At 35.4% G+C, this 25,945-nt stretch overlaps 2 protein-coding genes across 4 annotated transcripts in view; one reads left to right on the top strand and one right to left on the bottom strand.

The window, feature by feature from the left end:
- The window catches only part of LOC306870450 (ras GTPase-activating protein 1-like), a 44,281-nt gene extending 19,758 nt beyond the window's left edge, over positions 1–24,523 (top strand). The window contains exons 3-25 of the mRNA XM_079417741.1: positions 4,935–5,070; positions 5,260–5,330; positions 7,351–7,468; positions 7,569–7,600; positions 7,936–7,988; positions 9,164–9,314; positions 10,091–10,169; positions 10,258–10,381; positions 12,122–12,278; positions 12,417–12,504; positions 13,048–13,128; positions 13,463–13,620; positions 13,708–13,784; positions 16,509–16,681; positions 16,856–17,015; positions 17,942–18,084; positions 18,325–18,440; positions 19,718–19,804; positions 19,890–19,957; positions 21,121–21,209; positions 21,321–21,398; positions 21,510–21,644; positions 23,479–24,523. Of these exons, the coding sequence (XP_079273867.1) occupies positions 4,935–5,070; positions 5,260–5,330; positions 7,351–7,468; positions 7,569–7,600; positions 7,936–7,988; positions 9,164–9,314; positions 10,091–10,169; positions 10,258–10,381; positions 12,122–12,278; positions 12,417–12,504; positions 13,048–13,128; positions 13,463–13,620; positions 13,708–13,784; positions 16,509–16,681; positions 16,856–17,015; positions 17,942–18,084; positions 18,325–18,440; positions 19,718–19,804; positions 19,890–19,957; positions 21,121–21,209; positions 21,321–21,398; positions 21,510–21,644; positions 23,479–23,562 (2,458 nt within the window). The 3' untranslated portion in view covers positions 23,563–24,523. The remainder of the gene's footprint in view (positions 1–4,934; positions 5,071–5,259; positions 5,331–7,350; positions 7,469–7,568; positions 7,601–7,935; positions 7,989–9,163; positions 9,315–10,090; positions 10,170–10,257; positions 10,382–12,121; positions 12,279–12,416; positions 12,505–13,047; positions 13,129–13,462; positions 13,621–13,707; positions 13,785–16,508; positions 16,682–16,855; positions 17,016–17,941; positions 18,085–18,324; positions 18,441–19,717; positions 19,805–19,889; positions 19,958–21,120; positions 21,210–21,320; positions 21,399–21,509; positions 21,645–23,478) is intronic.
- Positions 24,524–25,191: 668 nt separating this feature from the next.
- The window catches only part of LOC306870452 (cyclin-H-like), a 28,380-nt gene continuing 27,626 nt past the window's right edge, over positions 25,192–25,945 (bottom strand). For all 3 annotated transcript variants that reach the window (XM_079417745.1, XM_079417743.1, XM_079417744.1), the window contains 2 exons: positions 25,478–25,544; positions 25,192–25,394 (listed from right to left, as the gene is read on the bottom strand). In XM_079417745.1, coding sequence (XP_079273871.1) covers positions 25,362–25,394; positions 25,478–25,544 — 100 coding nt within the window. In that variant the 3' untranslated portion in view covers positions 25,192–25,361. The remainder of the gene's footprint in view (positions 25,395–25,477; positions 25,545–25,945) is intronic.

Raw genomic sequence — 25,945 nt, 5'->3', positions numbered from 1 at the left:
ATAAAACGATCTCACACGTCTATTACTTTAATATTATGGGAGGAGTAAAATTACCATATGTGGTTTCAACAACCAGATGCATTTACACTCTTCTTATCGAGATCTTAGTCTATATGCTGTGTTCTGTTAATGCATGGACTTCCTGTTATTTGAAGCGCACTTGCCATCCAGTAATCGCAAAAAGCTTTGTGCTGTCTTACTTTTTAATAAACAAAGTATCAGCTTTAAAATGCTACGAAATTCAAATGATGCGGTTTGGATGCTCTTTAATGCGGACCACAAGCACACACTTTCGGTAATATAAACACCAGTACCCCGCGTCCACACGGTCCGTGTATGCGTCCGGATCGCGCGAGCGGAGAGTATCGCACTTAATGCTCAGGCGCGATCTCTTTAGCACCTCAGTTAAAGCTGCAAGTGAACCCATTATATATTTCGATTTACTACTATAGTATGAAATTAACATGATCAAAAGGTAGGCAATAAGAAAGCCTATAGTACAACTTACTGAAATGTTTTATGTAAAAGCTCATTCAGTGTTTCAAACTGAGGAAATGTATAAAGCTTGTAAACATTGCATTGTAATACATTTACCTCAGAATAACCACTCAGTGTCCATAAACTCATCAGTCAGCTAGAAAAATAACTATAAAGAGGAGCGTTTTGCTATATTTATGCGCTGTTGCATATTAATATTTTTACTTATTGTGTTGTACATGATTCAACTCCTCCTATAAAATTGCATTTTACTAATGAAGAAAAACAGACTGAATGTGTGAAAGACGTGACAACATTTATAGGATGCACTGCACTCAGTTGCCAAGTGATGCTTATGGTCCATGATATTGGTACAGATTCTGTGTAACGAACAATTCTTTGTGACTGTATATTTCAAGTTGTAAAAGACATTTAATTCACACTTTAAGTGAACCTTAGTCTCCCGGTCGACCTGATCATCTACAAGATGGATTAAAATGCTGATAAAGCCTAGAAAAGATAAGACATAAACACATGACAAAATGATTGAAATGTTAAAATAGGGGGGAAAAATAAAATGATAATAATAAAATAAACCACTTTTATTCTGTGGCACCAATTTGGCGCCTAAGTTTTTCTTTTATAGGAGCCAATGGCTCCTTACTCTATTTTTTTTTGTCTGGAGCCCTGTATATATATATATATAGATATATATATATATATATACCAGGACAAAATAGTAATTTTTGTTTATTAGTGATCTGCTACTTAAGCTTATTATTATTATTATTATTATTATTAATTACTGAAATCCTATTTAAACTTATTAGGCTGGCTTGAGAAAATCATGCTAGTAACATGCTAGTCACTTGCCAATCATGCTAGCAGCATGCTAGTCACATGCTAATCATGCTAGCAACATGATAGCAACATGCTAGTCACTTGTTAGTCATGCTAGCAACATGCTAGTCGCTTGCTAGTCATGCTAGTAACTAGTGTTGTCAAAAGACCCGGTACTTCGGTACCAAGTCAGTACAAAAAAAATTAAAACGTCACGGTACCAGGTTTTCTCAAGTACCGGTGGTACCGAGTACCCGGTCAACCCAGGTCTTGACGCGTACGGCCCTATGATTTCCGCGATGCAGAAAACGCAGACGGAATCTCGGAATCCAGTTATAAAAACGGAATTTACAGTTTAGAATTTGTCAAAGTTTGGATGAATGAATTAAAAGTAAGTCATTACACTTAAATCAAATCGCGACATGGACTAGTATCTGTAAATATTAAGCCGCAAAAGTCAATTCAAATATGAATCCTGCATGTTCTGCGTGTCTCTGTATGAATGAATGGAGCAGATGCGCGGTTTTTTTTTTTTTTTTTACTACATAACGTTACACTGAAGCGCGTGTAACGTCTCAATGAAGACATGAATACATAAACAACATCTCCAGAACTGCTCTGAGAGTCACTTCACAAGCATTTTAACGTTTCATTCGAGTAAAACCAGTGTCGTATCATATAGCTGCATACACACAGAAATGTAAAGGTATTCAAGGCAACTCATCAAAATAAAAGTTTATCTTAAAGACATTGTGCCAGAAATATATTACTATTATTTAGTAGAATGTATGTGATACTATTACTACTGTTTACAAAAATTAATAAATCTGTATTTTTAAAGAAATAATCACACACTATTTCTTCCATATTTTAATTTTAACAAAATAAAATGTTTAAATTTCATAAATTAAAAGAAATTAAATTTGGGTGAAACTTGTATACTGTTTTTCATACTTTATTACTTGCGAAAAAACTTGAAACCCAATTTTAAATAAATATAAAGAATGGCATTGATTTTTGTACATTTTATTTTTGTTTGACTTTATTAATAAAAATAGTATGTTTTTTTTAATTAGCATATTTTGTTTTGCTTTAGTACCGAAATTGGTACAGAGAACCGTGGATTTTCACTGGTATCGGTACCGAATACTGAAATTTTGGTACAGTGACAACACTACTAGTAAGATGCTAGTCACTTGCTAATCATGCTAGAAAAATGCTAGCGACATGTTAGATACTTGCCAATCATGCTATCAACATGCTAATCATGCTAGCAAAATGCTAATCCTGCTAGCAACATGCTAGTCACTCGCTAATCATGCTAGCAACATGCTAGTCACTTGTTAGTCATGCTAGAAACATGCTAGTCACTTGCTAATCATGCTAGAAACATGCTAGTCACTTGCTAGTCATGTTAGCAACATGCTAGTCACTTACTAATCATGCTAGCAACATGCTAGTAACATGCTAATCATGCCACCGATATGCTAGTAACAGGCCAATCATGCTAATCATGCTAGAAACATGTTATCAACATCTAAATATTCAAACTTCAAGCTTTTTCAACTGCTGTAAACGTTCAGTATTAGGCTTTCTCAAGCCAACCTAAAGTTTGTCTTGACAAACTTTATCTAGTTTTATCTACGTTTGTATAGATCTAGAATTCTAAAGTGAAATTAAGCAGTGTAAACGCAGCCTCACAGATGACTTCAGCCAGTACCACAGTTCCCTTACAACCCACTCCTTCACCCTAACATTGTGGACACAGATTTGAACACTTATTTATGGTTGACATTATTTGTCATTTAGTTTAAACCTTTTACTTTTACCTTAATGTTAAAAATTTTGTGTTTGGTAAAAGCTGCATTTACTTAATAAAAAATAAATAGAGTAAAAACTTTAACATCGAAGTTGTCTTGATTGTCCCTTTTATTCATTTAATACATCCTTGCTGAATAAATATATACATTTCTTTAAAAAATCTTGATGCCCCAAACTTTTAAACAGTAGTGTATGTTTAAACATTAACCGACATTTAATCCAAATGAATTACAAATGAGGAACATTGAAAGCAAATAATCATAAGCGCAAACAATTTTTGCAGTGCTCAATGCTATGTCAAGTATAAGCTAGATAAGTACAGAAGCTAAAGCAGAAGTAAAACGTAGACTCTAGAGATGGGAAGATTCCCCGATTCGCTCGGTGCATCGGTATAAAAAGTTAACGGTGCGATGCATCGTTTTAAAAAGTTAACATCGGCTACAAGTAGGCATTTATATCGCGTTGCATCGTTTCTGGCATTTGCATCGGTAAAAAACGATTTATTTTTTATGTAATTACTAGTGGATGCGCTATACTTTTATTATTTAGAAAGTGACTAATAATCTGTGAATGTTTTCTCCTCTCAAAACTGTCTCTCAAGCGCGTTCTCTCATCACCGCTGCTGCGTGAATATGACGAATCGCAACACGACGGAGACCCGAGGAAAAGTGGGGATTAAAGTCCAAAATCTGACTTGAAATAACCTAACAAATCAATCATTGCTAAAGCGCTTCCATAAAGGACAAATTTAATTCACACAATCTCACTAATTTGTGCACACTTATTCTTATTCTTGCGCGAGGGCAACGAGCACACTAAACACATGGAGCGCAATAATTCTGAGTAAAATATACATTTTGATAAAATATTTGTTGTTGGACATTTAAATGTGTCTTTTGTAGAATTTTAAACCTACATATAAGTGTATTTTTATGATAGCAGTGACTGAAGGAACTATTGCTATAGGTAAATCAAATGAGCTAGTACAGTACTAATTACTACGCTCAAATGAGTTGGTGTGTTTCTTATAGCAGTTAAAAATAGTCATTTTCTTTATTATTTATTTTCATTTTTAGTTCAGTGGTTTTAACTTTTAATTTAGTTATTTTAATGCTCAGCATAAGTTGCCACCGTGACTAAGCTTGATTTAGGCCTTTGTTAAATTTGCTTTGTGGAACAAAATAATTTAACAATGAGTCAGACTAAATGAAATAAGCCTGGTTTATTTGGTTAACTTGTTTTATGAAACAGGCCTCAAGGCATTAAAAGTGATCATATTTTCTCTATTGCATCGAATCGCATTGTTGAATCGAAATCGGATCGCACCGTATCGTAAAAAGGGGTGAATCGCATCGCTAGCTGCTTCATATGTATCTTTAATTTATTGTATCGTATCGTTGGCTATGCATCATGAGATGCACATCACATTTAAACACTGTATACTCAAGGCATTTATAGAAAAATTTACAGTTCAAGATGTTTTAATAAATTATGAACAAACTTGTGTAGCTCACAATGACTGATTTATAAAATCAGTCATATTTATATTTAAGTCTTTCATTAATATATTACTTTCATTCTCCGTGGCAAATGCTTCCAGAGTGTTGCATTGTCTTGTTGAAGTTGAATAAACATGCACGACCTGAGTTTTACAGCCACTACAAATGCTTTTGTGCTCGTGACTCACAGAAGTAGGCCTAAATACTTTATTGCAGTAAGTGTCAGTATAATTCATTCAGGCATTGTAATTTTAATGCAGAAAGGCAAAACAATTTCTGCTTTGTGTGCGTGTTCAGGATCATTGCAATGTGTGGAGATTACTACATCGGTGGACGACGCTTCTCGTCCCTGTCAGACCTCATTGGCTACTACAGCTATGTGTCTTGCCTATTGAAAGGTGAAAAACTGTCGTCTCCAGTGGCTCCCCCAGAGGTACGATGAGATCTTCTGACATTACGAATGATAAATCATTCATGTGTTCCTCGTATTCGTTGCTATATCTGAGGTTGTGCATCCAGAAGCAGGATTGTGTTTTGTTGATCTTTCAGTGCTGATCATCATAGTGGTAATATGTGTCATGATCCCTTGTGGTGTTGCTATAACCTTTCATTCTCCTTCCAGCCAGTAGAGGACAGGCGACGAGTGAGGGCCATACTTCCATACACCAAAGTGCCAGAAACCGACGAGATAAGGTAAAAAAACTTTCTTAAACATCATCCTGTGTTCAGCATGTTTGAGGGAGTGGAATTTAAATCGGTTTAAACGTTTGAACCAAGCCTGCATGATCAATCGATTTAATCATTATCTTGATTTCTGCTTCTGATTAATTGCTCATAAGTGTCTGCAGTAGGCCCTTTGGTTATTTATCCTGAGAAAATTTCCATTATCATGCACTGGCTTTCATGCTTGGGGTCGTGAGATGTAAAGAGTTTAAATCCTCCTATTAAATTAATACATTTTCTGCCTGCTATTTTACTTAATGTTCCCAACCTGGCATTTATGTTTGAATTGAGTGATCTCTATTGTGATTTTCTGTTCAAATTAAATCAATCATTTAGCCAGTTTTTTTCTTTTTTTTTTTTTCTTGAGGCAACTCTTGCTATTTGCTGCTACTAAATCGGTGAGCAAACTGTCTCAGTGATGAACTGTAATAAATTCAAACGAAAATCTCAGCCTTATTGTTTACAATTGTGGTTGCTGAATAAATTATTACGCAATCTCTTTGCTACCATGCAAAGTCTTTTTTGGATCACAGTTTATTTTAAGATTCTCACCATTAACTACGACTTTTGGTTCAATACACTACTAATTTGCCGCTTATTAATAGTTAGTAAGGTAGTTGTTAAGTTTAGGTTTAGTATAAGTACTAATAAGCAGCCAATATGTTAATAATAGGCATGCTAATTAGCAACTAGTTAATAGTGAGAATTGGTTCCTATACTAAAGTTACCCTTTTTGTTGTTTTATTAGAAAAAAAACATTAATGCTATCTGGAATTATTGGAATTAGTATTAAGAATTTCACTGTTTTAGTTGTTTTTCTCTATTTTTCAAGTTTTCATGATGTAGAAAGTGTTTTAATGTTTTGGATTGATATAATAAATCAAGAAATTAGATGGAGTAAAATAAACCGTGCATATTAGTTGATGCTCTCTTTTTTTGTGCTGACATAATTCTGATAAAATGTAAAAATAAATTTCTCAAATGAGAACAATATTGAATAATAATGAATTATATTTTTTTTCCAAAATAATTGTGATTTATCAGTTTAGCCATTATAGTGCAGTCCTAATTCGAACTAATTCTGTCTTTAAATTCGGTAATACCACTCAATCCGTTTCATGTTTAACTCATTGCACCTACTCAAGTATTCATGTGTGTAGTATAAATACAATTCTACATCCACCATATTGACATTATAATGTGACTTACAATGTCAGCCGTGTTGCTGTTTCCCCACCATTTATGCATAAGACGACTTTCCTGTGGCCTCATGCAATATTAAAGTGTCCATATGACTATAGAATGTTGGGAGAAAGCAGTAGGTCATCCAGTTATTTTCACCTACTATTTGAGGATGTTACTGTGTTGAAGGGAAGCTGGCATATTTGGATGCAGGACAAGTTTTTGAGCCTCCCGTAAAGAGCTGCTGATAGTAGTCAGGTGTGTTAAATACAGAAGACATTCCAAATGTGACAGACCAGGATTGAGATGATTCACCTGTGAGTGGCTGGTTGGAATGATCTTCTTCCTCTGTGGTATTCAATGGCTCTTACAGGAAGTTACTAAAAGTAATAGTGCAGGAAAGCAATTTAGATTGCATGTGAAGCTGGGAAATCCTGTGTAATAGACTAATGCCCTCCCTAAATTTGAACATTTTTAAACTGCCTCAAAACAAAAAAAATCTAAATATCATAAAATGTTACCTCTTGCAGGGGAACATCTATCTAGTACCTTCATTAATTGAACATTTTAACATTTCGTGTTTATATTTACTTTTATATTCAACATGCAACAGTTTTGCTGATTGGCAAAAAAATAAAACATCTAAAAGATAACAGGCTTGGATTACTTTTTATAATCTTTATAATCTAAAATGATTTCCCATCTTTTTTTTTTGTTGTTTAAACTTACTCTATTAAATTTGTGTGGTCATTTCATTCCATTGTTAATTTTTCTCTTCTATATAATTGCATACTTTGTCTTTCTCAAGTTTTCTCAAAGGAGACATTTTTATCGTTCACAATGAACTGGATGATGGTTGGATGTGGGTAACCAATGTTCGGACAGAAGAACAGGGCCTTATAGTGGATGATCTTGTGGAAGAGGTGGTAAGTGTCTTTATCCTTTGAAAGCGCCTTACTAAATATTTCAGTAAACTTCCTTTGGATTTGCACATTAATTAAAAGATTAATTTGAATGTATTTTCAGGGACGAGAAGAGGATCCCCATGAGGGAAAAATGTAAGTATATATAGTATAAGACAGTATATCTTTTAGTTTTGCATGCATATCTCTTCTGCCCTGTTAGTTTTAGTTAGTTCATTGTGCCATAGCAGAAGAAACATCTGTCAGAATCAGGGAGAAATGCTGCTTATGTGTATGAATATGAGCTTGAGCCTCAGGCTGTTGATCAGATCAGAGAGCAGCTTTGATAGAGGTGGGTTGATCCCTTGTGTTGTGACCGTAGTAGGATGCTCTGACTCAGAATTGACTCACAGTGCCTGGGGTGCTGCCCTCTCTGCCCTGCTTACTTATGTCTCATTTCCTGTTTCCATTTCCTTTTTCTATCTTCATAGCTGGTACCACAGGAAGATCAACAAACAGGAGGCGTACAACTTGCTAATGACAGGTGCATGAGTGTGACAAACCACTGGCTATTACATGTTTGAGTAATGAACATAATAAAAAAACCCTGACTGTGATATCAGGTGATGTGCTACAATCATACAGTAATGCATTTCCCGGGCATATTTTGACGTCATTTAAGTAATAGTTCCCTTTTAATTGTAAATAATTATTATTTATGAATGGCTGTTTCCACCATGAAATAAAAAACACATAAAAATAAAAAAAAAAGTAATTGCGACATTTTATCTAAAAAAAAAAACCCAAACAATAAAAACTTTGGGTTTATATCTCGCGATTTGTGATTTAAAAACAAAAATAATTTTTTATATTTTTTTGTTATTATTATTATTTTGTTTCTAGCACTGAATACAAAGGTAATTGTAATTGTAATTTTTTTTTTTTTCACAATTATGACTATTTCTTGCAATTGCAAATTAATATCTCATTTAGGGCTTTTCATAATTTAAAGTTATATTTCACATCTCTGTTTATTTCTCGCAATTCGGTGATCTAAACTCAAAGTTGTGCGATATAAACTGCAATGAGAAATTGTGAAGATAATTTTTTTTAATTCTGTTTTATTCTGTGGCCGAAACGGGCTTCTATAATTATTTGTCAATGTTAGATTTAAAAAAAACATGTGTCAGTTGATATTGGATACTTGATTATAAATGCTTATTTCCCCTATATTTACATGAACTTTGCCATCATCTAACACTCACTTAAAGTTTTTTAATCTTTTTTAATCTTCAGCAAATGTCAAGGTGACTATCCATTTATCATACATTAGTCTTTTATCTCTTTATTAGCCAAAAAAATGATCTGTCTATAAGTGTATTTAGTCCTTCATGTCAGATAGATTTGTGGGAGGAACAGACTAAATAATGATTTAACTTCTACTTTTGGCTCAACTTCTTTAAATCATAAAAGTGTGCATGTATTAAGCACTTTTGATTTATGAAGGCATTAAAGGCTTCATTATCCAGCATTATATGCATCATTTGTCATTTTTGGCTGCACAAACTTTGAATACTTTTTTTTTGCAAACCTAAGAGGGAAAATTCATTAAAGATAACTGGATTATAATGGAGTACAACAGAAGTTGTCATTATTTTCATAACTGCCAGTTAAATCTATTTAAAAGCACTTCTAATCTGCTGCTTCTCCTCTGTCCAGTTGGTCAGGTCTGCAGTTTTCTGGTCAGGCCGTCGGACAACACACCAGGCGACTACTCCCTCTTCTTTCGTACCAATGAGAACATCCAAAGGTTCAAGATTAGCCCCACTCCCAACAACCAGTACATGATGGGAGGGCGGTACTATAACAGGTAGGACTGCAGACAAATGTGTCTTGTCAATACCTAAAAGCATCATGTGGGGTCTGGCTGAAAATGGACCCTCGTACCTCATATCCTCCTCTGAAACACCTATTTGCCTTCCCATCAAATAATAAAATACAATAATGCCAAAACAACATGGCTGTCTGGACATTTTCCTGGTGAGCTCTTCCACAACAATAACATAACGTGCACATATAAACATACATATCAGCAATAACCAACCAAAAACATAATAAGATGCAAAACAGGGAGCAGAGAAACTCCATGTAATCATAATGGCATCATCTTGGATTCCATAATCAGAATAGTATCAATAACTGTATCTGCTAAGCAGCGTTTGCACATTGCACAATGATGGATAAATAATAATTATGCTATTTTCTTACAATTATGTTATCACTGATATGGTTGTAAAGATTTCAGATGACTCCACATTTGCTTCACAACTGTGTACAAATGAACACTGATTATTACATACAGAGGTGAATAATTTATATATGCACAAATTTTTATTTCATTAATTTGCCTGCAAACACCATTTTTGTTCACCTTACAAATGACTAAACTGATTTCAGTCATATACTCCAAAAGTCTGCCTGTCCAAATATTTTTGCTTCCTGATGTTGAACAAAGCATTTTCGAGATGAAACCCTGTCCCATATATTATGCCGCAGAGCTGATTTAATTCAAATGTAACACTATGTAATTTTCCACACGGCTGTACATTCAGCTGGTCTCTAATTAAACCAAGTTTTTCCTGGCAGTGTTGACGATATTATCGAACGTTACCGAAAAGAGCAGATCGTGGAGGGCTACACTCTGAAAGATCCCGTCTCAATCCAGGTAAATGAAAAGTCATTCCAATAAGCTCCGATATCGCTGAAGATCATCTCTATAATAAACATAATACTTTGTCCTTTTTGCCATTTAGCAAAAAGAGCAAGTCCTCTCTGACTTGGTCGATGGCAGAGAAATCTATAACACTATTCGACGGAAAACAAAAGATGCTTTCTACAAAAACATTGTCAAGAAAGGATATCTTCTCCTCAACAAAGGTACCACAGGCTACTTTTTATGCAGCCAACTGCATCCATTGACTTTTTACTGGTTATCAGCACATAATGCTGTTTGACACATACACGTAACATTTGTAGTCAGTGCTCAGTCATTCTCAGTAGGACGAGAGGATGTGGGTAATTTGTAGCACATAAGCCCCATGTGAGACAGTCTTTGATCACCTGTGAAATGCACAGGAAGACTCTTCACAGACAGCTCAGGATCAGCTACTCAGAACTAAAAGCCAAGCGTTTACCTGAGCACACAGAGCTGTCCAGTTCAATGACAGTGGCTTTGCTTAAGAGATTTGGCGCTCTGTGTGGTGTGCTCATTGATCAAAGGCTATGAATCTGAATTAGTTCTGACATCTTGTCTGGCTAGTATTCAGCTGTTTGTATTTAATATTCAGGTGGTTTAATGTGGGCTAAAATCATTATACCTCGAATCCTGGCTGGATTATATGGGCTCCCCGTATTCAAATTAAATGTTCTCTTAAAAATTGATGATATGAATAAATGAGGTGTTCTGCAAGTAATGAGATCTGTTAGTTCAGGCATTGTAGTCGATATGTAGTATATCTACCTCAGTGTTGTGCATTATAAAATGAATTTCTTATAGTTCTGATTAGGGCTGGGTTTTAATCAATTATCAGTTTTTATTAATTCTTATATCTCAAGGTAAATCTAGTCTTGCTGTTTTTAGTTGATGCGTGAAAAGAACTTAACTAAACATTAATTGTAGCATCCCTGTCATCTAACAATCGCAATAAGCTTTGTGCTTTGCTACTTTTGAGATAAAACAAAGTCTCAGCTTTTAGATTCTGCCAATTTCATCAGGAAATTCAATCAATGAATGTCATTTTGGCTCTCTTTACCTTGGCATAACAGATCGCTGTAGCTGCTCAGACCAAGTGGTAGTGTGCAGTTCACATTAACCAATTATCTCCTCTGTTTTACTACTAGTTATAGTATGAAATGCATACAAATTAACGTTAAAAGATACAGTTCAACTAACTGAAGGTCTCATGCAATCCCTCAGTCAGTGTATCAGCCACGGAAAGATGTCAATAAAACAGATGAACTTACCTCAGGAAAGCCATTCAGTGTCCATAAACTTGATAGTTAGCTGGAAAAATAGCTTATTGCATATTTATTATATTTTTGCTTAACCTGTTTAGTGATGTGCTTATTATTTAATGTATGCTTCAATAAGTTTTCATGAAAGCCACCGTTTAAATGTAGGTTTTTGAAACATAATTATACCATTAAAAAGTTGATATAAAATTTGTACAATTTACATATTTGTATAAAGCTCAGTTTTTTATTGTTGCTTATATTTAAAAACAAATATCAATTAAATGTAATTGATATTAATTTTAATGTGTAATAAAGTATTGTGCCTTCTGACAAGGTTCCTGTGTAGTTTACCATTTTAACTTTACGAAAAACTACTTGATACATATCATAATGAATTCATATATTAACAAAATTGGAATCAGCCCTAGTACTGATGCATTTTCTTGTTGGCATTCAGCTGTTGTTTGTATTTAGTATTCAGCTGGTTTGATGTGTAGTAAAATCTTTATTATATTTCTTGTGCAAGAACATACTTGTCCTTTAAATTCATGGCATAAATAAATCAGATGTTCTCCCATGGTTTGGCTCCCTTAAAATAAATTTTCTAAACTTTTCAAGTAAAATAAATGCTGGATCATCTTGCTTACCTCTTCACTTCAACAGGTAAGGGTAAGCGCTGGAAGCATTTGTACTTCATCCTGGAGGGCAATGATGCTCAGCTCATTTACTTTGAGAGTGAGAAGCGAGCCACCAAACCCAAAGGACTAATCGATCTGAGTGTGTGCTCAGTGTATGGGGTCCACGACAGTCTGTTTGGCAGGTATGCAATTGTGTTGCAACTCAAGTCACTTGAAAAACCGTTTCAAGTATAGCTCAACTGTCCACGGTGTTTGGGGCCAGTTTACAAAGCAGCAATATTGATGTACAAATTTTATGTTGATGCTGTTTTTATGTCCAGGCCAAACTGTTTCCAGATTGTGGTTCAGCACTTTAGCGAAGAGCAGTACATTTTCTACTTTGCTGGGGAGACACCTGAGCAGGCACAGGTACTAAATCACTTCTACATATGTGTGTTTAAGTATATAAAAAATCTCATTAAGTCTGCATTTATTTGATCAAAAATAAAGAAGAAACATGAATTTTCAGCAGCTATTACTCCAATCTTAAGTGTCATATGATCCTTCAGAAATAATTCTAATATGCTGATTTGGTGTACCTGAAATATTTCTTATTATTATCAATGTTGAAATCAGTTGTGCTGTTTAATGTTTTTGTGGAAACCTTGATGCATTTTTTCAGGCTTTGTTGATAAAGTATATAAGAACAGTATTTGAAATGCATATATTTTTTGTAACAATATAAATCCTTACTGTCACTTTTGATCAATTTAATGCATCCTTGCTTAAAAGTATTAATTTCTTAATTAATCTTAATTTCAAATGTACCCCGAATTACCACAAACTAAAAATAAAGGCACTACACACTAAACCCAGATGCCACAAAATGTGAGTTTTTCTGCATGTCTGAAGCAAGCCTGTGTAAATGTGGTGAAGGATTCTCTGAACCAACCATGTGTCCGGCATTCACAGGACTGGATGAAATGCCTGCAGACGTTCTGCAATAACCTTAGGAAACCCTTACAGACCACATTCAACAAGCGTTTGCGTCAGGTAAGAGAGAAGTCTCACTGTTTTTATTAAATGTTAGCTTCTGTTGCTTGAATCACGAGTTAAGGTCTTCAGATGACTCTGAATGTGCTGTCAAAGCAGGCCACAGCTGAGCTGTCTGGATGCTAGTGAGCAGGGTGATGAAAACCACTTTCAGAGCACCTGATCCCAGACATGCAATTTGGGCTAAATCTAAAAAGAACATTGTCATCTTCATTACCACAGGCATATTTTTGGAAAAAGATCTCCGCATGTGATCTGCTTCTGACATCTCATCACTTATTCATTACAGAGCACAGAAAAATCTTAACATTTGCGTGTCATTCTCTCGCCTTAGGTTAGCAGTTTAGTCCTGTATGTGGAGGAGGCCCACAAACTTCCCATCAAACACTTCACCAACCCTTACTGCACCATCTCATTGAACAGTGTGCAGGTAGCGAAGACTCATCCTAGAGAGGGACAGAACCCTGTATTCACTGAGGAGTTCATCTTTGAGTGAGTTCATTGCGACTCTCAAGACTCGTTTAGAGGCTTTGAAAGTGATGCTCGATTAAGGTTCTGATTACTATTCCTCTCTCGCAGTGACTTGTCGAGCGAAATCAACAGATTTGAAATAAGCTTAAGCAACAAGACCAAGAAGAGCAAAGAAAGTGACATCTGTGAGTATTATTGACTGTTCATTACCATATAATTATTGCATTAGATTTATTTATACCTCACACTGGGTCCATTAACACTTAAAATACAGGGGCTGGTCATAAAATTAGAATATCATGAAAAAGTTGATTTATTTCAGTAATACCATTCAAAAAGTGAAACTATATTAGATTCATTCATTACACACAGACTGATATATTTCAAATGTTTATTTCCTTTAATTTTGATGATTATAACTGACAACTAATGAAAGTCCCAAATTCAGTATCTCAGAAAATTTGAATATTGTGAAAATGTTCAATATTGAAGACCCCTGGTGCCACACTCTAATCAGCTAATGAACTCAAAACACCTGCAAAAGCCTTTAAATGGTCTCTCAGTCTAGTTCTGTAGGCTACACAATCATGGGGAAGACTGCTGACTTGACAGTTGTCCAAAAGACGACCATTGACACCTTGCACAAGGAGGGCAAGACACAAAAGGTCATTGCTAAAGAGGCTGGCTGTTCACAGAGCTCTGTGTCCAAGCACATTAATAGAGAGGCGAAGGGAAGAACAAGATGTGGTAGAAAAAAAGTGTACAAGCAATGGGGATAACCGCACCCTGGAGAGGATTGTGAAAAAAAAAAAAACCCATTCAAAAATGTGGGGGAGATTCACAAAGAGTGGACTGCAGCTGGAGTCAGTGCTTGAAGAACCACCACGCACAGACGTATGCAAGACATGGGTTTCAGCTGTCGCATTCCTTGTGTCAAGCCACTCTTGAACAAGAGACAGCGTCAGAAGCGTCTTGACTGGACTGCTGCTGAGTGGTCCAAAGTTATGTTCTCTGATGAAAGTCAATTTAGCATTTCCTTTGGAAATCAAGGTCCCAGAGTCTGGAGGAAGAGAGGAGAGGCACATAATCCACATTGCTTGAGGTCCAGTGTAAAGTTTCCACAGTCATTGATGGTTTGGGGTGCCATGTCATCTGCTGGTGTTGGTCCATTGTTTTCTCTGAGGTCCAAGGTCAACGCAGCCGTCTACCAGGAAGTTTTAGATCACTTCATGCTTCCTGCTGCTGACCAACTTTATGGAGATGCAGATTTCATTTTCCAACAGGACTTGGCACCTGCACACACTGCCAAAGCTACCAGTACCTGGATTAAGGACCATGGTATCCCTGTTCTTGATTGGCCAGCAAACTCGCCTGACCTTAACCCCATAGAAAACCTATGGGGTATTATGAAGAGGAAGATGCAATACGCCAGACCCAACAATTCAGAAGAGCTGAAGGCCACTATCAGAGCAACATGGGCTCTCATAACACCTGAGCAGTGCCACAGACTGATCGACTCCATGCCACGCCGCATTGCTGCAGTAATCCAGGCCGAAGGAGCCCCAACTAAATATTGAGTGCTGTACATGCTCATACTTTTCATGTTCACACTTTTCAGTTGGCCAACATTTCTAAAGATAATTTTTTTGCATTGTTCTTAATTGATATTCTAATTTTCTGAGATACTGGATTTGGGACTTTCATTAGTTGTCAGTTATAATCATCAAAATTAAAGGAAATAAACATTTGAAATATATCAGTCTGTGTGTAATGAATTAATCTAATATACACGTTTCACTTTTTGAATGGTATTACTGAAATAAATCAACTTTTTCATGATATTCTGTACATAAAAATACACTTTGGCAGACAAATGAAATGAGATGCTGACTAGTTTAACTGAAAAAAAAAAAGTGTTTAAAATATAAGATATAAGAATGATCGTCTGACTTAAGCAAACAAGTTAACAAATATTGGTGTTAACCACTCAAAAATAAAACATACTTCTAAATAAAAAAAAATGTATCCAGTAAGACGTGTGGCAAAAGCTTAATTTGTTAATCATGGTTTCAGTTTCATTTTGTTGTTGTTACAATAATGCACATACAAAGTCAAGAGTATTATTTAAGCTGTACATTTGATTTAGATAAATGTTGTGTTATTAGCATCATTTCTGTTAGTGGAGTTTTTAATCGATATTCATCTTATTTATGGTGAGAGATTTTTTTTTTTTTTTTTTTTTTTTTTTACAATCTTATGGTTAACAAGGCAGCATTTTTTTTATATTGTAAAAACAGTAATATTGTGAGAGAATATTAATTTAAAATATTTGTATTTGAATATATTTTAAAATGCAGTTTATTCCTGCGATGGGAAAGCTGAATGTTCAGCAGTTATTACCCCAGTCTTCAGTGTCACACTATCTTTCAAAAATCATCCTAAAATCCTGATTTAGTGCTCAAGAAACATTTATTATTATTCATTTTGATTATGTTTGCTTAATATCTTTGTGAAACCATGATGCATGTTTTTGGGGATTCTTTGAAGAAGCCTATTTATTTGAAATGGAAATCTGAAACAGAAACGCATCCTTGCTGAATAGAATTCAGTAGTTTATTGAATATAATTTTGATGTTTATGGCCTGGCACTATGCATTTTAAATGTTACTGTAACTTGATTTGAGTTTTTTTTTTTTTTTAATCAATTTGTAGTTTGAGTTATTGTCTGTGGTAATCAACAGTATATTAAAGATGCTCCATAGAGCTCAATTTAATTTTCTGCAGCAACATTCCTTTAACATTCCCTATGCTCTTTTTCCTTGCACAAGTGCACCCTCTGCTGGCAGGCACTAGATGAAGTGAAGCAAGACTTCTCTTCTTCTCTTTGTTTCTCTTCTATATTGTTTCAGTGTTCATGCGTTGCCAGCTGAGCAAGCTGCAGAGGGGCCAGATGATCGATGAGTGGTTTCCTCTGAGCTCCTATGTGCCGCTGAAGGGAATTGAGCCAGGCTCACTCCGCGTAAGAGTGCGATACTCCATGGAGAAGATCATGCCTGAGGAAGAGTACAGTGAATTCAAAGAGGTGAGCTTACACGTGGTCATTCTTTACACTTTGCACAGAAGAGGATGTGGCCTTAAAGAGATTGGCCTTGTAACTAAAAGAGTAATGGTTTGAACTATTACTTGTGTGCCCTTGAGCACTTACCCTTTTGATAAAATTATCTATTGCTGACATGCTCTCACTGTACATCCCCAGCTCATCCTGCAGAGAGACTATCACGTGATCCATGCGTTGGCTCACGTGTGTGGACAGGACCGCACCCTGCTGGCCAGCATCTTGCTCCGTATCTTGAGACACGAGCGAGCCGAAGCTCCGTTACTGAGGATGTTGAATGACAGAGAAATTAATATGGAGGGTAGGGCTCTCTCTTTATTCACAGTTCAGTATTCAACAGCAAACAGATGTCACAGCTACACTGAGGCTATACAGCTTCCCTCAGGCTTGTTCATCATGTTTTAGCTACAGAACAAAGCTTTGACAGTTTTGTTTGTGCTTTTTATACAGTCCCTCTTTTCAAGCAATGAACAATTGTTTATTTAATAGACTGAGTAATCAGACATCATCTTGAAAATGTGCAGTGTGTTCAGAGAAGAGCTGTCACGATATCAGTAGTAGTAGTATTGACTCAATTTTGGTATGTGGATGAATTTATAAGCTCAATCATGATGAAAGTTTGGTTCAGGAATATTAATTAGATTGTGACTTGACTCTGCAGGATGCTTTTACTCAGCAATGATGCATTAAATTCAGAAAAAAATGAATACATTTATAATATTACAAAAGGTTTCTATTTCAAATTTAGAAAAATTTAACAGTTATAATATAACAAATAGAAAAAAACTGAACACATCCGCAAAAAACATGTACATATAACATAGAAATACAACAGTCACCAAGTACAACTTATACTTCATGAGTATTTAGATTTCAATCAGATTCTGCCATCAAAGTTATGTTAAAGAGTACATATCTGACCGTTTATGGATTAAGAGTCAAAAATGGTCTAAGTCCTTTTTTCCTCTTTTTGGGCCTTCAAACTCAGTATGATGAAATTTTATTAGATTGTTGTCTTAAGAAGAAATGTTTCTTAAGCAGCAAATCAGCATATTAGAATGATTTCTGAAGGAAATAATATGAATAAATTACATTTTAAAATATATTCCAAAAAAGCAGTTGTTAAGTTTTGACTATTTTTTAGAAAATAAAAAAAAATTCTAAACTTTTTTTTTTTTGTTTATCACGAACATCCTTACAATGTGGTTTCTTGTTTTGGTGTTGCAGATGAAGCTACGACGCTGTTTCGGGCCACTACTCTGGCCAGTACTTTGATGGAGCAGTACATGAAGGCCACAGCCACTCCTTTCGTCCATCACGCCCTCAAAGACACCATACTGAAGATCATGGAGAGCAAGCAGTCCTGTGAGGTAATAATGGAACTAAATAGAAGTGTTGTTCAGTGGACAAAAATGTCGCACTGTTAACATCAGGCTCCATTGTGCCTCAGATCTGTAAATGTTCTCATCTTCTTGTTCTGATGTGTTGTGTTTAGTCTTTCTGAGCCAAATCCATCAACATGATGTTCTTTCTAAAGCTTAAATAGTGAATAAACTGGCAGTCAGAATCCTTTTCCCTCATGTGGCGTGCTTTCTGGTCTCTCTCCATAGCTGAACCCGTCTAAACTGGAGAAGAATGAGGATGTTAACCTGAATCTAGCTCACTTACTCAACATCCTGTCAGAGCTGGTGGAGAAGATATTTATGGCTGCTGAGATCTTGCCCCCGTAAGCATGATAGCACACCACCATATAGTGTCCTATCAGGGGAAAGTCGTGGCCTAATGGTTAGATAATTGGACTCGTAATCGAAAGGTTGCGGGTTTGAGTCTCGGGCCGGCAGGAATTGTAGGTGGGGGGAGTGAATGTCCAGCGCTCTCTCCACCCTCAATACCACGACTGAGGTGCCCTTGAACAAGGCACCGAACCCCCAACTGCTCCCCGGGCGCCGCAGCATAAATGGCTGCCCACTGCTCCGGGTGTGTGTTCACGGTGTGTGTGTGTGTGTGTGTGTGTGTGTGCATTTGTTCACTACTCACTTCTGTGTGTGTGCACTTGGATGGGTTAAACGCAGAGCACCAATTTCGAGTATGGGTCACCATACTTGACAATACGTCACGACTTTACTTTACTTTTTTTTTTTTTTTTTTTTTACTAACCTTAGAAATGTGGTGCCATACTACATATACTGATGCATATTTTGCCATGGCATCACAAGTTTCATTACAACATGTGTATATACAATAGGAATGATCAAATGTTTGGGATTGGAAGGGTTTTTAATGTTTTGAAAAGTCTATTATGCTATACAAGGCTGAATTTATTTGATAAAAATACAGTAAAAACTGTAATATTGTGAAATATCATTACAATTTAAAATAGCTGTTTCTATTTCAATATATGTTAATGTAGTTTATTCCTGTTATGGCGAAGCTAAATTTAGCAGAACAGCAGCCATAACTCCAGTATTACTCCAGTGCCACATGTTCCTTCAGAAATCATTCTAATTTGCTGATTTGGTGCTCAAATGACATTTCTTCTTATATCAATATTGAAAACAGTTGTGCAACTTTTTTTTTTTTTTGCATTTATTTGAAATAGAAATCTTGTGTAACTTACATTTTCTTTACTGACACTTCTGTTAAAATTAATGCATCCTTTCTGAATAAAATAATTAATTTCTTTACAAAAACATTGACCACAATTTTAAACAATAATATAATTAAATATACTTGAATATTCTGTTATTTTATTTTAGGCATAGTTTGTAACATTATTTTGTTATGGCTGATGACCAATGATAAGCTAATGTCAGCTTAACAGAATATTTATTATCAGAAAATAATTATCATCTTATCATAAAGACAAGATTTTTATATCAGTACATCCCCACTATATTACCGTCCTGTCCATATTGTGCTGAATTGATTATACACTTCTTCATGGTACAACACTGTTTATACAGCCTTAGTGTTCATAGTTTGTCTGTTTCCTCCTTGTCTAAGGACCCTGAGGTACATTTATGGCTGTCTTCAGAAGTCTGTGCAGCAGAAATGGCCTACCGACACTACAATGAGAACCCGAGTTGTGAGGTAACATGTTGTCAAGCTACATTTGCATGTGTTTACAGAGGAACATCTTGCAAAGTCCCAAAATGTGTTTGTCTCTGTCCTCCAGTGGTTTTGTCTTCCTAAGGCTCATCTGCCCTGCCATTCTCAACCCCAGAATGTTCAACATCATTGCGGGTGAGAGCACAGCTTGCACACAAACTTTTTTTTTTTCTTTTTTCAGTTGCAACATATTTAGGTCAAGTACCCACTCAAATATTTCATTCTGCACCTGTTAGAGCTTCAGTCTGATAGAAGAGCACTTAAGTCCAAATGTGCAAAAGGCATAAACATGTCTTAGTGATGCAAAGTCAACAGCCTTTTGTATTTTTATACGAAAGTGGATTAAAAAAACAAAAGTTTGTTAGTGAAGGGTTTTAAAATTCTTTCTAACAAAAATGTCACATCATAAAAGCATAACAAATTTAATGAATAGTAATGTATTTTTTAGTAATTTTAATAAAATTGTAATTTAATTTGAAAGCAATCTACATATACTGTTGGCTAAATGCAAGACAAAAATAACACTGCAGTAAATTGTCAGTGTCAAGGATAAAGAAAAATGTAGAAACAATGTATTTGTCAAGTTGTAAAAAGTTAATACTTAAGTATACTCAGTGTCTTCTGATTTAAGTATATATAAAGTTGTTTAGAAGTGTTCAAATTGATTGATATTTATGTATTTTGAGATTATTATTTTTTTTTGTTCAAACGTTTGGGGTTAGTAAGATTTTAATTTTAATTTTTCCCGGTACTTTCAGCAGGGATGCATTAAAAGTATCAAATGTATTTATTTATTTTATTTTATTATTATGTTCTATTCACCAAAGAATTGTTAAAAAAAAAAAAGTTTTTAGATTTTTAGATTTTCTAGGTTCAAACGTTTGGGGTCAGTAAGATTTCTTGTTTTTTCTTTTTATTACTTTCAGCAAGGATGCATTAAATTTATCAAAAACATTTTTTAATTAACAACAGACTACATTACTAAACCATAACTAATGTGACATGACAAAAAAGATTTTTAAGAACTTTGTGTAAAAACCATGTCTAAAAAAAAAGTGTAGCACATGGCACTGAGGAAGGGTTAGTACCCAAAAACATTTAGCAACTTTGCACTTTTTATGCACAATTTTGTGACCTCTGAATAATAAATTATGTGTGCCTTTTGGGCTAAATTTGGATGTGTGGATCTCCTTCGTCTTTATACCTTTTTTAAAAAAAGTGTACAAAATGAAATCAACATTGGTACCTCAACTTTAGTCTGATATTAAAGATAATGAAAATGTGTCTTGTCTTTGCAGACCCTCCATCCTCCACAGCAGGTCGAACGCTCACCCTGGTAGCAAAGTCTGTGCAGAACTTGGCCAACCTGGTGGAATTCGGTGCTAAGGTGTTTGGATTTTCACGCTGTGATAGAAAATGAGTTACGCTGAATAGACGTCAAAGAGTCCTTTGCATGCTAATGTTGAGATGCATTTGTCGTGATGTGTTTGCGTTGCAGGAGCCCTACATGGAGGGGGTGAATCCTTTCATCAAGAACAACAAACAAAGGATGATCATGTTTCTGGATGAGCTGGGGGTAAACTTCCCTGTATCCATTTTTAAAGCAGCATGGGTTGCTTGCGGCTCAGTTTATGAGCTCTGTGTGAAGTAGCTTTCCTATAACATTCTCTCTGTGCTGTTTCCCCAGAATGTTCCTGATCTCCCGGAATCTACCGAGCACTTTAGGACTGATTTGTCCCGTGACCTTGCTGCCCTGCATGAGATCTGTGCCACTCATTCTGACGAACTCCGTACCCTCAGCAATGAGAGAGGAGCACAGCAGGTATGTGTCTCTCTTGTGATACATGATGGTGGGATATATATATATATATATATATATATATATATATATATATATATATATATATATATATATATATATATATATATATATATATATATATATATATATATATATATATATATATATATTATGCATTCAGCCGGTCATTAGCGCAAAACAAATCCTGACAGGGTGATCAGGACGCTGACACGAATGTATGAACTGACTGTTCGTTATCACGCTTATTACACAGTTACTTATCATATAGTATTGATTTTAGCTGAAATTGTTTTATTTCAAAAGATTAATGCAGAGTGTCTTCAGAGACGCAAAACTAGCATGGCTACAATATTCCCTCTAAGCTGCGGGCATGCAAGGCTGCACATTTTTTACGTTGCTACCGCGCGACACACGCAAACCGCTATAGAGTTGGCATGCTATAGATTAAGAACCGGTGAATGCAGTTTACGGTTTCATAGAAAGAGTGTACAGGTTTAGTAGTAGTAGTGTGCAGACTCTACTACATTGGGATGTTTAAGCTAATATTTAAAAAAAATGTGAACATGGATTCTTAGATAATTATGTACAGATCTCAATTTAAAGATTTTGTTTTCGATTCATTTCTATTCTGTCAGTTTAAATGCTTAAATTTGTCTTTATTATATTATGTTTTATATAAATCTAATAATTGACCTCAAAAAGGGATATTTGTCATATTATATTATTATAGGCCAGTTATATTAATATAAAGAACTGTTCTGTATGCTATTTTTTTTATGATATTAGTAGAATTTCTTGGTAATTAAATTTCTTAAAAAAAAGGGATTAGAGGGAACATTGCATGGCTATATAATGAAGCAGTTACCAGGGACAATACAACTTAGCATAGCCATATACCAGAGTAAATCGGTTACCAGAGACAATCTTCAAATATATAATATAGTGGTCATTATACAAATATGTGGCCACAGAATGTCTAGATTAGCCAGTCAGAATCACGTTTTCCAGAGAGCTGTGAGACAAAAAATAATTGAAAACAATTAGGATTCCAGGAGTTTTAATAGCTGAATAATAGCTTCACTCATTAATGATTTACTGCATAATAATTAAAAAAATATATATTTTAATTCACAATCTTAACCCTATGAAATATTTTAGAGCTCCTTTGGGCCACTTGGTTGAGAATCATTGGATGGCTGTTTTTAAGATGGTGTGTCAATTGGAGTTAATTTTTAAGTAATATTAACTCCAGAGACTCTTTTCAGTTCTGGGTAGCACTTTATTTCGATAGTCCACTTTAGACATTCTACTAACAGCAAGTAACTTTGCAACTAAATGTCAACTAGCAGTCATTAGAGTATTAGTGGACTGTCTGCTTAATATCTTCTAACACTTTATTTTGATGGGTCCACAGCATACAACATACTGACTATAAGAAGCTTTGCAAGTATATGTCAACTTATTCTACTAACCCTAAACCTAACCTAAGAGTTAGTAGACATGCAGTTGCAAATTAATGAGAATTAGTTGACATGGTTGCAAAATTACTTAGTAGAATGTCTAAAGTGAACTATCAAAATAAAGTGTAACCTAGTTCTGTTGTGCTCCATCTAGCTGGTTTTATTTATCATTGAACCTCAGTAAGTCTGAATTTTCACCCACACACTGTTATTGGTGCAAACATTAATGAAAATGCATCACTAGACGACCTCACAAGTGACCTTGAGAAAACAAGGCAGAAAATGCATTTCCTTTGGCTTTGCTGTGCCATTTTTAACCCAGCAGGTGAAGATTATAATGCAATCATTGCTTGTTGGCTCTGTTTTCTTCACAGCACGTGCTGAAAAAGCTGCTGGCCATCACTGAGCTCCTCCAACAGAAACAGGCGCATTATGCCATGTCCAACAGCAACAGGTAGTTCCTCCTCCGTCATTTTGTCTGTCAGTTTGTCTCCGTCTCCATGGAGTAGCCAATGGGACCCCAGCATGCTCCACCCTCATCCCCATGCCAACTCCCACCCTCCCCATATCTTCCATCCTCCCTTTTCCTCCGCCTCATTGTCTGTGCCACGAGAACTATGCAAACTACAGCAGAAAACAAAACGGCTGGACTCCCAAGTCCAACACCAATGACTTTATCATCACACGACCAGATCGTTCGCTTTGACTGCTCTCCGTATCTTGGGTACATATCAATCTAACAGACGGGTCGAACGAATGACCCATTAAGTCGACAGAATGATGTTTTTAAATACAGGTTGCCAAAGTGTATCTCTTCATCTGCTTGATCTGAAACTGAACTGACACAAGGCTTCTTCTTCTCTATAACTGGATTATGAGCTAAAATGCTTTTTATACTGTAATTTGTTACTGATTTACATGGCTATGAATATGCAAAATGTGCTCAGACTAGTGTTCTTTGTCCTTTTCCCTGTTCCATTTAGTTCAATTTGTGCTGTAGACTGGATTTTGTTTTTCTTTTTATCATCCTCAGAGAGTATGATTATTTTATATCAAAACAATAAATTCTCTTGCTGGAATCATGAGTACATAATTTGAGGTAACCTGATTTGTTTTCCATATTGTACAATATGTTTGATTGGTTCAGTCTTCCCTGAGACAAATTCAAAGCCAGACACGTTCTCAGGAGAAACGTTTAAGGTAACAAATGTTTACAGCAGTAAAATGTATAATAGTAAAGATTGTATCAGGAATGCATGCACTTATTAAACGTGTTTTATAAAGTACTGTCTCAGATCAGCTCGTGGAAGCAGCTTTTGAAAACAACAAACAGCTGTTGTGCTCCTCTAAAAATATTCTAGTGTTTGTCTATGTTTTCAGTTCTTGATTTTGAATAAAGAACCATTATGGTTAGCAACAGCATCTGTGATGTGTCACTTGAGCATAACCCAGAACATCCCTTTAACCCCGCTTTCCTGTTGGGAAACTGACCCTGTAATGTGTGTACAGTAAGACATCGGTTAAATGACTACCTGAAGGCTGAAAAAAGTACAATTGTTACAGCACTAACTGAAGTTGCAGGCAGTTCTTGCTCATCCTGTGGATTTTAACTACCATTCAAAAGCTTGGGTTTGGTAAGATTTTTAATAGCATTTTTGAAAGACGTTTACATAAAAATACCATAAAATCTAATATTGTGAAATGATTCATTTAAAATAGCTTCTATTGTAAAATGTAATTTATTTCTGCGATGACAAAGCTGAATTTTCAGCATCATTACTCTAGTCTTCAGTGTCACATGCTCCTTCAGAAATCATGCTGATATGCTGCTCAAGAAACATTCCTTTTCATTATCAGTTGTAAGCAGTTGTGCGGTGTAATATTTGTGGAACCTGTGCTACTTTTTTTCAGGATTCTTTGATAAAGTCTACATAAATCTTCTGTAACAAATATCTTTACTGTCACTTTTGATCAATGATCAATGTGATGCATCCTTGCTGAAAAGCATTTACATCTTTCAAAAAACAAGCAGTATAAATGTTCCCTGCTTGTGGTAATATTGTGTTAATACAATAACCCAACAATTATATTAATAATAAAAGTTTTATTTTCACAGAAGGAAAAGCTTTACATGACATTTTGCTGAAATATTTACAATCCAGTTTGAGCAGTGCATCCTCTGTCAGTTATGGCAAGTGCCAGAAGGAATCACTCAACCTGTTCAGAGGATGTTGCCAATTTAAAAACAATTTCATTGTCACAATGTATCCAAATCTTCATCAGTCCACTCCTGCAAAACAGAAAATCCGTAAGCTTCAAGCAGTAGCCAGAAGATGCACATTTGAGGAACAAATAATCTTCAAATAAACTTACTTCCTCAGCAACCATCTGCCTTTTCACGATGTGATCATCATCATCATCATATCCATGTTTTCTTTTCCTGAAGGACATGGACAGAAGAAAGCATCAGAACCATAAACTGTTATTATCTGAAGACTGCATTCATTTAGTAACTGTCCCATCAATCTCACACACATCGAAGCATGCAAACTAGTGCATTAATGTAGCTCATAACTGTGTAGTTATAGATCATATGTAGTTTTTGTCCATGTCAGGTTGTTGTTGTTCAAACTGTTTCTCAATGGCTCTGGTTTAACCAGAGCCATTGAGAAATAGACATTTATAACTCTTGTGAGCTAGAAATCCTGTCTCAATAGGGTGAAGAACAAGCTGATCTATAGCCATAGCCTTCTGAAAGTACTTATTTTTTTTATGGCTTACCATCAATCCCTCAAGATTTAATCCTAAAAGGTCACCATGCCTAATTTTGTCTTTATTTTG

This window comes from Barbus barbus, assembly GCF_936440315.1.
Source record: "Barbus barbus genome assembly, chromosome: 5".
Lineage (NCBI taxonomy): Eukaryota > Metazoa > Chordata > Actinopteri > Cypriniformes > Cyprinidae > Barbus > Barbus barbus.
The sequence above is the reverse complement of the archived record's forward strand: the minus strand, read 5'-3'. Positions and strand labels throughout refer to the sequence as shown.